The sequence below is a fragment of the Rattus rattus genome, chromosome 13 (assembly GCF_011064425.1).
Source record: "Rattus rattus isolate New Zealand chromosome 13, Rrattus_CSIRO_v1, whole genome shotgun sequence".
Taxonomy (NCBI): Eukaryota; Metazoa; Chordata; class Mammalia; order Rodentia; family Muridae; genus Rattus; species Rattus rattus.
In genome coordinates, this window is record NC_046166.1 from 24,356,743 (window position 1) to 24,369,064 (window position 12,322).

The 12,322-nt window shown below is 46.4% G+C and overlaps 1 protein-coding gene across 1 annotated transcript in view; it reads left to right on the forward strand.

The window, feature by feature from the left end:
- Positions 1–12,322, forward strand: part of Klhl2 (kelch like family member 2) — a 112,786-nt gene that overhangs the window by 89,894 nt on the left and 10,570 nt on the right. The window contains exons 7-11 of the mRNA XM_032919496.1: positions 3,534–3,650; positions 4,823–4,972; positions 9,122–9,239; positions 11,064–11,261; positions 12,035–12,136. Of these exons, the coding sequence (XP_032775387.1) occupies positions 3,534–3,650; positions 4,823–4,972; positions 9,122–9,239; positions 11,064–11,261; positions 12,035–12,136 (685 nt within the window). The remainder of the gene's footprint in view (positions 1–3,533; positions 3,651–4,822; positions 4,973–9,121; positions 9,240–11,063; positions 11,262–12,034; positions 12,137–12,322) is intronic.

Below are 12,322 nucleotides of genomic sequence, written 5' to 3' on the forward strand. Positions count from 1 at the left end.
GGTGCTAGGAACAAGTCTCAGATTCTTTGTGACAGAAAGTTCTCCTAACTACAGAGCCATTTCTCTAGTCCCTAAGAGAACTTTGTTACTGCATTAAAGTTTCAGTACTAGACTGAACACTGTTGAATGTTATCCTTTTAAGTTGCTTTTTGAAATGTATATGTGAACCCAGCAGTCAGCCTGCCTCCTCCCTTTATTGCTTCCTCCCTCCCCTCCCTCCCTCCCTCCCTCCCTCCCTCCCTCCCATGCACTTGCTTTCTCTGATGCCACATTCCTAAACCTTTCATATGGTTGGAAACACAAGCTTCTCTCAACTGTTTCTCTGGGCAGTTTGTAGCTTGTGTGAATTGGGAGACAAAAAGCTTGCAGAGGATGGTGTACAACTCTATTCCCAGGATTTGGGAGGCAGAGGCAGGAGGATCTCTTTGGGTTCAAAGACAGCCTGGTCTAATAACCGCAAGGCCACCTGGCTTTTGGGAAACCCTGTCTCAAAACAAGAACAACAAACCAAAACAGTAACAATGACTAGAAGATCAGAAATGGTACATGTAATTCACATTTAAAGTTGTAGAGGCTTTGGTTTTATTTCTCGGGGCATCGTTCTCATGTGAGGATAAAGAGAAACATTTCTCTGTGTGATTTACAATGTGAAAAAATATGCAGAGCTGTGACATGTACAATCTTAGCAGCATACAGAAGGGCCACACTCCTGCTGATGTAACAGATGAGTCACTGCTTCAGGACCCTGGATTTGAGACTGACCAAGTAGACTCCTTAGTCATAGATGAGTGGGGAAACCAGTGGAGCGACTGTGGGATTACAGAGCTCTGCGTGGTGCACTGTAGGAGCGTTTTGTTTTGGGGTGAGAGGAGGGAATTCAGCTTGGTTTAGTTGTAGGATCCCTTTAAAAATGAGCTAGAGTTTGCCAGAGGAATGGAAATGGATTGAGATGGGAAAAGCATTTCAGGGCACGGGAACAGACTGTACAGATGCAAAGACTGTGCGAGTGAGATAGCTCAGGGATGGCTGGGGTTAGAATATGTCGGGGAGAGTAGCAGGATCGAAGTGGGAAGAGAGCGGCATGAATGTCTTCAGCCGGGTTAAATACCATGCCCTTCCTCGTGCTGTTGAAGAGCGGCTTCCAGGCTTCAGTCAGGAGATGCACATCATAAGGCCTGCGTTAGAGAAAGAGGGCTACTTCGCTTTTGCACTGATCCCTGATGAGCACCCTGGACTGTAGTGGTTGAACTTCCTGGAAGATGTTGCAGGGGCAGCCTGCTTCTGCCACGGCTTCCAAGGCTTCAGTCAGACTGTTCACATAACTGACAGATAACTGACAGTGTCTAGCCTGAGTCTGCCGGAGCAGAGATGAAAGCTTCCCTTTCTTTATCACGTAGTATCCTGCGAGGCTGCAATGTCCGGAGTAAGTCCTTCGTAGACATGTCAGGCTTGGGGGGCTGCCCTCTTCCTCTTTTGTCACTTGGGGGAGGTTTTCACTGTGCGGTAATCACGCAGGTAACTATACTTTTATGTGGCACATATGGCTGTCACAACAAGCAATTCAGTGGGCCAAGGTGAAAGTTGCTGGTCTCCTCTGATCCTCCCACCTTCAGAAGTCCCAGAGCTTCTTCTGTACACACTGTTGTTTGCATGAGCAAAGTTTAGAATAATTGTGGGATGTCGTCGCGCAATGGTGTGAGTCCTTGGAGATGGGACTTATTGGAGGAGCAGCTGCAGAGCTAGCTTTCTCAGTGATGGTCATGGTCGTGGTCGTGGTCATGGCGAGATGGAGCCCTCCTATGGCATGAAGGCGAATAGGAAAGTGTTGAGGTTTTAGCATCGAGCGGAAGAACCTGCTGCAGGCCAGTGGAGGCAGAGATGTGGAGCTGAGCTGCAGTGGATGGAGTTGACAGAGCGCAGCTCCTCACTTCTAAATCGTTGGCACCTGGCGTACAGGAGCATTTAATAAGTCCTGGTTGACAGGATAAATTAAAGGTGATAATTAGAATGCACACTATTTTTAGCTTCATGCTTTATCAAAATAACCTGTTTTTGTTTCCAGTAACCCATTTGCATATTGCCATACCTCCCCTCAACCTTTTAAAGATCATCAGGAAATGTATCCGTCGGCCTGGGAGGAGGTTATGTAGAAAGACACTGCCTGTTTATTAGCAAATTAGTTCTCTCAGAGGAGTATGTTATACAGTGATACTCTTTCTGTTAAGTTTGTAAAGATGTTCAAAGTCCGACATTTAAATGTGCTCTGTTGGAGTAAAGGAGGGTTAATCCATTCTGTAGACCATTGATTATAAGTGTATGGCCCAAAATTTGTTAATAAAACGAAAGAGAATTTTCAAGATGGGTTATTTATAAGGGTGCGTTTATTCGTTAGTTCTGTGTTGCTATGAGCACAACACTTGACAGAAACAACATAAAAGAGAAAAGATTTGTGTCCAATAGTGGTTTCAGAACATTCAGGCTCCCATAACAAGAGAACATGGTGGAGCAACAGTTTCCTGTCGTGGGGGCTAGGAAGCAGAGAAAAGGGGACATTGGTACCCTGCTGGATTTCTCCTTACTGCATCTGGGTCCCCAGTCTATGCAAAGGCGTCACCTGCGTTTAAGATAGGTGATTCTCCCTACATCCAGGGTGGTTTTGTTTTGTTTTTTGTTTTGGTCTGTGAAAACACCTTCATAGACACACCCAGGAAAGAGTCTAAAACCAGCCCCATAAATGGCGGCGATGAACCAGTACATGATGTGGTAGTTTGACTAAGTACGGCCCCCCAGACCCATGTATTTGAATACTTGCTCCGCACTTGGTGGAAATGTTTGGGGAAGACTGGGGTGTGGCCTTGATGGAGGAGGCATGTCCCTGGAGGTGGGCTTGGAGGCTTCAAGAGCCATTCCCAGTTAGTCCTCTGCCTCTCACTTGGGGATAGAGATGGATGTGATCTCTTGGCTGGTCACCGCTCCGGCACCATGCTTCCCTGCCTGCCTGCTGCCGTGCACCCTGCCATCACAGTCTTGAACTCTAACCCTCAGGAACAATGACCCTCAAACTACACGTTTTCTTACAGAGGTTGTTTTGATCGTAGCGTTTTGTCATGGCAGTAGAAAGAAACTAAGACACGTGGTTTGGGCTGTCCCTGTGCTTTATTACTGTGGGTGGTTTATTCTAAAGGAGTGTAAATTTGTAATGAGAACTAAGTGCACAGCGAAGGGAGGTATCACGGTTACCATCCGAGTGCAGCAGGAGTTACGATGAGCTTGGGGAAATACGAAAGAAAAGTGGTTACTGAGCAAGCCAGGGTACTTAGTGAAGGGCTTACTAAGCTTCATGTATCAAAGAAAGAGAAGAGAATGAAGTAAATACCTTGTGTGTTGCAAGTCCGGACTCGAGAACGTTTGCTCCATAGTTTAGTGTTAGCAACGCCGTACGTACAATGTTCCATCAGATTGTGGCTGGACGCATGTAGACATATGTAACACATCTATTTGGCATACAGCTCATTCTTCTTCCTTCCCTTAAGGTATTTGAAGCAGTAATAGCCTGGGTAAACCATGATAAGGACGTAAGGCAGGAGTTCATGGCTCGGCTCATGGAGCACGTCCGCTTACCCCTGCTTCCTCGGGAGTACTTGGTGCAGGTAAGCACACGTACACGTCACTGGGATGTGTACAGCGTCTGCTTGCTGGCTTGCCAGCATGCAGGCTACAGATCTCTGGAGCGTGGGAAAGAGGACGGTAAGGCACCTGGCACCTTTTCAGCAGCCCCACATCCCCGAGCCCATCACTTGTTCCTAGAAGTTGGCTTCCACCCCCTTTCTGATTCATCAAAGTACTAGAGCTTCCTGAGGGTAGCATTTGTGCCCCTCTGAGTGTTAGTAAATAAATGTGCCTAAGTTTACCCCGCACTAACATCTTCCTTCCTTTCTCCTGTTATACAACGGGAATGGACTTGAGATCTGACCCAATTGCTATTTAGTTCTACCCCAGAATTTCATAGGGACGTGTATATGGTTTCTTTATTTCTGAGGTGAAGAAAAGCAGGGTATTTGAAGTAAACAGAGATGAATGACTCTTAGTCATCCTTAGAGTATTTTAAATTTACTCTTTGTTGTTTATTAACAGTCTTTCAGGAACATCTCAGCATTAGTTTCTGAAGTTGGAACCATTTGTAAGGAAACATTTTTGATTAGCACTTTAAGGTGTATGGGAACCTCATTATTTAACATGGTCTGTGTGGTCTCTGCATACTATAGTATTTTAAAAAGAAAAGAAAAAGAAGAATAGAAAGCTCGGTACCAAGGTCAAATATTGCCAGGAATAAGATTTCCAAGTGTTTTGGGTCTCTTTTCATTTGTCCTCTCGCATTGGAAGAGCCTATCATGAACTGACAGCCTAGCCTAGCTCATCACCAAGTGGTCAACCTAGATAAAGACCCCGTCATCAGCACTTCTGCATAGCCCAGATCATAATCACTTAGGTTTGCGGGCGAATTCCAAGGTAAAGTCCCCAAACCCCCATGCCCCACCTTCCCCACAAGGTTCCCCTTTTGCTTTTCTTTCCTTTCTTGTCATGTGGCTTCTTTAAATGTCAGGAAGGGGTGGACCTGACTGTTGTCCACAGAGTTCATTTTTCCTCTTGCTGAGATTGATACTCCTGGCCTCCATTGCTGTTGCTCTCTGTAGCCGAGTGAGTGAGCAGAAGCCCATGTGGGCAGGACAGTTGCCGCTGTAGTTCTTCCCCCATCTGTTCCGGTAGCCGTCTCCTACACTAGCCGCTACCCTCACAGGGCTTGTCTGCTCTCTTCCCACAGAGGGTTGAGGAGGAAGCACTGGTGAAGAACAGCAGTGCGTGCAAAGATTACCTCATCGAAGCCATGAAGTACCACTTGCTGCCAACAGAGCAACGCATGTTAATGAAGAGCGTGCGGACCCGGCTGAGGACACCCATGAACCTTCCCAAAGTAGGACCCATTGTTCACAGCTGTGCTTGCCCCAGCCGAAGGCCCACAGTGAGCCGTTAATGTGTTTGAGCATCAGAACCTCCATGCCTGTTGCTTCCGTTCCTCTGCAGGGGAACTGTGCCTGAGAATGCAGTGTAGAATTTATGATCTAGCATTGGCCACACGCTAAGGATGGTGCCCAAGAAAGCGTCCTAGAAAAGAGGGTTTCATTTCTGTTGCCTTCTTGTTAGGATGCGGGTTGTTCAGTTCATTTAACCTTTTATAAAACATTTCTCAATTGTTTTAAAGATTTATTTTATTATTTTATTTGTGTGGTATATGTTCACACATGGAGGTCAGAAGGTGATGTTAGATTCCTCAGATCTAGAGTTACAGGCATTGTGAGTCACCCAGGGTGGGTGCTGGGATTTTATTGTGTACCTGTGAAGAGCAGTGACTGCTCTTACTCACTGAGCTACCTTTCCAGCCTAATCCTGTGTGTGCGTGTGTGTGTGTGTGTGTGTGTGTGTGTGTGTGTGTGTGTCTGTGTCTGTGTCTGTGTCTGTGTCTGTGTCTCTGTGTGTCCTGGAACTGACTTGGGGTTTCTAGAAGGGCATCTAGGGTTCTTACCCACTGAGCCATCTCTTGAGGCCCAAGTTATCACTTCTTTCATGCCCGTTAGTCTTTCTAAGTTGTGTGCGTGTGTGTGTGTGCGTGTGTGTGTCTGCATGTATGTATGTCTCTGTGTGTATGCACGTGCAGGTGTGTGCACATGTGTGTATCTGAGGGTGACTTGAGTGCATTCTCTCCTCCCCTGTGTGGGCGGGCCCTGGATGTTGAACTCCTCATCGCGTGGTGGGAGGCACCTCTCCTTGCTGAGCCACCTCACCACTCCCACTTAACTTAAATACGTCATAAACGTTTCATGTCTGTGAGAGGAAAAATAAAAGCCTTCTTAGCTCCTGCTCTGTCTTCTGGCATTTCTAGCTACACTGCAGAGAGGCTTTTTGATTAAAGATGAATTCAACCTCATTTCACCTAATTTCCAGGCTAAACATGGCAATTCGAAGAGCCAAGGAACTCTTGGTAAAATCCTGCCGAGTGTTTCATTTTCTCTTTGTAAGGTATAAGCCATCTATTGAGTTGCGCTGTCCCCTGGGCCTCTCTGGTATGGCCTACCTTTTCCACCGTTACATACTTCCAGAGTTTTCCAGGCTTCAGCTCCTGCTTGTGGTGTGTGGTGCATGGATTCATGGAGGTTCTCTGGTATTTAGCTTCCTTGGAATCCCTTGTTTTGGAAGAGTCCCTAACGTGGCCAACAGTTTAAACAGCACCACAGCTTTGAGTATGCACCTTTTGTATGCACCATCCCTTCTCGGACATTGGCTTGTGCGCACGGTTTAGAAAGGGTCTTGCATAGGAAGTTTTCCTGATACCATTTATCATTAGGCAGTGGCTGTGTTCAGGATTTATTCTCGGGAAGTAGGTCAGAAGGAAGCGGGATTAAAGTTGTGTACACGTGTATCTCATAGTCGTGTTATCTTGATTGTACTCTCAAATAGAATAAAGCACAGGCACAGTGCTGAGGGAATTACCAGAAGTTCATATATTCCCACCATAAGTGGGTTTTCTTATGTCCCCGACTGCACTCACGCACATGGACTTTCTCGTCTCACGCATGGCTTTTGTATTCTGGGGAAACTATGCAGAGATTCTGCAAGGTGAGGCATCTTTACATTTGGATTTCATAACAAGAAACTATATGCTTTGTAGTCTTTTTAAAAAGATTCATTTTATTTATATGAGTATACTGTAGCTGTCTTCAGACACACCAGAAGAGGGCATCAGATCCCATTACAGATGGTTGTGAGCCACCCTGTTGTTGCTGGGAATTAAACTCAGGACCTCTAGGAGAGCAGACAGTGCTTTTAACCACTGAACCATCTCTCCTGCCCTTTAAGTTTATTTTTTCTCTTTATTTATGTGTCTGTGTGTACGAATATGAATGTGCATGCAGGAAATCCAGAGGAGGGCAAAGGATTCTGTGGAGCGGGAGGCACAGGCACGTGTGAGGCACGCAGCGTGGTGCAGGGGACTGGAGTACAGCAGTGCGCACGCGTAATCACTGAGCCATCTCCCCAGCCCACTGTGTATGTTCTGCTGCTGTGCTTTGTTATGTCTGCTAACCCTCCCTTTTGGGAAATAAATATTGATGTATTTCTGGGTGCAGAAAGTCTAAGCAACCTGCGTTTAGGATAAATTTACTTCTCTATTTTCCTCTTGGCGTCCCCTAATGTTACCATTCATTTTTCTCCACAAATCAGTCACGGCAGTCTATGATATGACAACCCCTTTGCTGATTGCAACACTCGTGTTTCTCCGTGTGTTCCACTGTCTCCCTGCTCCCGTGCCTCCCGTGCATCCTTCCTGCTGTACTCTGTTGGAGTACGTGTTTCTGTCCCACTTTGTCTTTCTCGGAGAAGTAAAGTGAAGGTGCTACCCTGTCCTCTGTGGTGACATGCTTTCTCCTCTGTCCTCACTTCAGAGGTGCCGGCTGAGGCTGGACAGATGGCTCGGTGCTCAGAGTGTGCACTGCACTTGCAGAGGACCTGAGTGCTTCCCAGGACTCCCATCTTGTCTTCTGCAGACACTGTACTCAACGTGCACAAACCCACATTTATACACACATACGCACGTCTAATTAACGTTAAGAACACAGTCTTTAGGGTATCTACATTCAGTTCTGAGGTCTGATGCTTGAATTGATCTTCACTGGATGCATCATTGCAGACCCTTTCTACACTGTGTCACTGTCAGACCGAGCTTTGAGGTGTGAGCACAGATCTGTATGCACAGGGCTGAGCTCGATGTGCCCGTGCAAGACTGGCTCTACAGTCCTTCTCATACTGACCTTTTCGTAATAGTGTGGAATGATTTTTCTTTAGTCCTTTATATTTGTTTGGAGTCAGAACTAGAGGAATAGGCTGAAATATTCACACCATTGGTCTATGCTAAGCCTTAACATGCCTAAGGGTTCGGCTTTACACAGTAACTCATTTTGAGACTCTTACATGCACACCTTCCTGTAGATTTAAGTACTCCAGGACCACAGAGCACACACGGGTGTGAGCATCTGCACATTGGGTTTGTCGTGAGTTTTTATTCTCAGTATTCATTTCCCTCATCATGGTCTCTTCCTCCCCTCAAAGCCCTGCCCGTTCTTTACAGTTTTCCATTCAAGACCTCATTAACCACAACATCATCCTGACATTGCCATTCTTACTCCCCATTGCCAGGAAGTGCCCATGTGTATGGTAAAAGACTAGCACAGGAGTTTCTAGGTCCTGTCCCTCTTAAAAGCCCTTTGCTCTAGCTCCTTAGGAAGCTTTCACTGAATTATGGTCACTCCCCCTTTTCTGGTCCCCGTTAGCAGTTACTGTCATACAGGTATTCGACTGCATATAATTGCATACTGCTCTTGTATTGCATTCTGGGAGTTGGTTCCTCGGTGAGGTTTATAGGCTCTTGGTGGGTAAAAAGGTGTCCTGTGTAGTCCCTAGCGTACTTGTTAATCAGCGGTCGGGTTGACCCGAGGCTGCTCCTCAGCCTTCGTCTGTTGCCAGCAGTAGACTGATGCTCGTGTGGTCATTAGGAGCTTGATGTCTCCATTCTGATCTGGTGATGGCTTATTTATGGAGCCTCTTTCCTTAAGGTCCGTGATTCTATATTCTCATCTACTCGTGACCTCAATTTAAACTGATTTCTCCATCTATGAATCCTCTCCTGACCTTTTACTCACTACCTGGTACGACGCTGTACTTCTGTCTCCTACGCCCTGGCAGCCTTGCCTCTGATGACTGCTGCAGCAGGATCTGGTTTACAGCAAGCTCCATGACACGCTACAGCCAGGGAGCCAGTGCTGGCTCCCTACTGTTTTGCCTTAAGTACTGCTTTTGCTTGAGTGGCCAGAAGCCTTTTTACATTTCTGAAAAGCCACATTTTTAAACCAAATGTGCTAGGTGATAGAATTGCTGTTCTAACCTGTGCCCCTTGCTGGTGTTGGTTGGGCAGGCATTTCCTTCCAGCATGTCTCCTGTCTGAGTAGGATACGGCCAGTCTCTTGAGTAGGCGCTATCATTGGTTCAAGCACTTACATTTGTTCCCTTGCAGTTGATGGTGGTGGTCGGGGGCCAGGCACCAAAGGCCATCCGAAGCGTGGAATGCTACGACTTCAAAGAGGAGCGATGGCACCAGGTGGCGGAGCTGCCGTCCAGGAGGTGCAGGGCAGGTGAGTGTGGGGTTTTCCAGCCAGCTCTGTTGCTGGGTCTTACTCGTCAGTAGGAAACACGTCTATTAGAAAACCAGGCATGGCAGTCTGTGCTTTCAATGCCCAGAGGTGGAGGCAGGAGGATGGGGAGCTCAAGGCCAGCCGAGACCCTGTTTAAAGAAAAAGAAAAAGGAAGAGAACGATGTTGTTTAGAAGCCTAACTGAGCCCGTTCTGTGGAAAGGATAGCAGCTCTTTTTGTTTTTATTTTATTTTATTTTTTTGAAGACAGTCTCTGTGTCTCTATGGCCCAGGCTGGCCTTGAATTTCCTGTTCCGTCTGCCTCTGCCTCCCAAGTGCTAGGATTACCTATGTCATCCATTACACCTGGCTGCTGCCCTGCCCTCACCTTCAGGCACTGTTCTGATTTTGTAGGATAAACCGGCAGAGCTGGTGATTTGCGGCCTGATTTCCTGTCACCTTAATGAAATATCAAGGGAGCTGGAATATTGACCGATAGTTCTCATCTCCCTTTGTAAAAGGAGCTCTAAGTGTAGTCTTTCCATGATGGTAGCATCCCAGCATCCCAGCAGCACGTCCTGGGATTGTTAGCTGCCAGCACACCCCGAATCACGTCAGTCTGTAAGAGTGGAGGGCTAGGATGTGAGCCTGTTATCTAAGAGTGTGTATGTGCCGTGTGCACACTCTCTCACACACATACACTCAGACACACACACATACTCTTACACACATACAGTCTCACACACACACATACTCTCACAATATACATACACACACACTCTCACATACACACTCTCTCATTACACACACATTCTCACATACACACACTCTTAGACACACACACTCTTACACACAGTCCCCACACACACATCTCTCACAATATACACACACACACTCTCACACACTCTCTCATTACACACACATTCTCACATACACACACTCTTAGACACACACATACTCTTACACACATACAGTCTCACACACATACACACTCTCAGACACACACATACTGTTATATACATACAGTCTCACACACATACACACTCTCATATACACACACTCTTAGACACACACATACTCTTATATACATACAGTCTCACACACATACACACTCTCATATACATACACTCTCAGACACACACACGCACTCTTACACATATACAGTCTCTCTCACACACACAACATACTCTCACAACATACCCTCCATACATACACTCTCACATACATACTCTCTCATCACACACACATTCTCAAATATACACACTCTCAGACACACTTACATACTTTCTTATACATATATAGTCTCTCTCCTCTCTCTCTCTCTCTCTCTCTCACACATACACACACACACACACAGACACACACATACTCTCACAACATATCCCTTCACACACATACACTCTCACATATCATACACACACACATTCTCACATACACATTCCCTCCCTCCCTCCCTCCCTCCATCTCTCCTCCCCCTCCTCTGCCCTTCTGCTCTTTTGTCATACAGGTTTTGTTTTTAAGTTGCAAGGCCAGGCGAGCACTTCACCACTGAAAACTACCCCACTAGTTTCAATTGGACACTAAACTTATTAATCTTACAATTAATCTTACTTATTATCTTACAAGAATCTTTGCCGCAGTGGATTCCTAGTACACATCCCATGGTGCACTTGCGATTTTGTTTCTTACAAATGAAGAGAAATTTTCAAGACTGACCCAGCTCTTACTCGTTCGTTCTGTGTTCCCACAGACACTGTAGGTGCCTGCCTTGAGGTCAGGCTGACTGTAGCTGGCGTGCTCATCTGAATTGACTTCTTCCTTTGCAGGGATGGTGTATATGGCAGGGCTGGTCTTTGCTGTTGGTGGCTTCAATGGCTCACTGAGAGTTCGCACTGTAGATTCCTACGACCCTGTGAAAGACCAGTGGACCAGCGTGGCAAACATGCGCGACCGAAGGAGCACACTGGGAGCAGCGGTGCTGAACGGGCTGCTGTATGCAGTGGGGGGCTTTGACGGCAGCACAGGTAATGGCCTCTCTCCCGCATTGCTGTAATAGGTAACTGACACGGTAGCCACATTTATGGTGCAGATTATAATGATGTTAGCACATGCTTTAGTGTTCTTAGCAGTTATTTTAGAGAAACTCTAAAATGACACCGGCAATTTCTTTTGAGACCAGCGAGGTGACGTTTGGGGGCAGGAGGATTATAAGTTTGACGGTAGCATTGGCTCCAGGGTGAGAACTTGTCTCAAAACCCTAAATTCAAATTTTCTTTAAGAGATATGAGTGGAGGATGGATAGGTGTGGTTAAGGGTGTTTGCTGCTCTTTGAAAGCACCAGAGTTTGATTTCCAGCACCCAGACAGAGCAGATCACAACCCACTCCAACTCCAGCGCTGGAGTACCCAGCACCCTCTACTGGCCTGAGGAGGCACTGCAGCTACGTGCACAGAGCGATGCACACACTCACAAGAATAGCTTTTATGTAGGGCCATAGAAACACCTAAATAACTGCTTTTAAATGGCGTGACAGTGCAGACGATAGACATTTTGTTTCTGATGCCCTAATATCCATCACTCTTCCATGTTTAAAAAGTTTATAAGTGGCAGCAGCCCAAGTAGAAGCTTCAGTAGAGAAGCCACTCCCACCGTGGAGCGAGCACGTTCCCTCCTGTTCTTCTAATTTTAGCCCAGTGTAAAATGTCTGACGTTATTTCCCCTAGTGGTATTTATATAAAAGAACAGTGGTGTCGTTCATTTTGGAAGAGGAAATGAGGGGTATTATCCTCTGTCACAGGTTTATCGTCTGTGGAAGCGTACAACATAAAATCTAATGAGTGGTTTCATGTCGCGCCAATGAACACCAGGAGGAGCAGTGTGGGCGTTGGCGTCGTTGGAGGTAGGTCCGGGAGCTCCAGCGTGAGCACTGTGGGTGCTCTGGGCTGCAGAGACGGTGGTTCATCGGGAGATCCGGGCACTGTTTTATGAATGGGCAGAAGAAAAGCCTTGGTTATGTATTGTAATTGTTCTTTCTTTCAGTGAGCTCATTCATATAAATTAAACTGTATAAGCGAGCCCTTTCTGC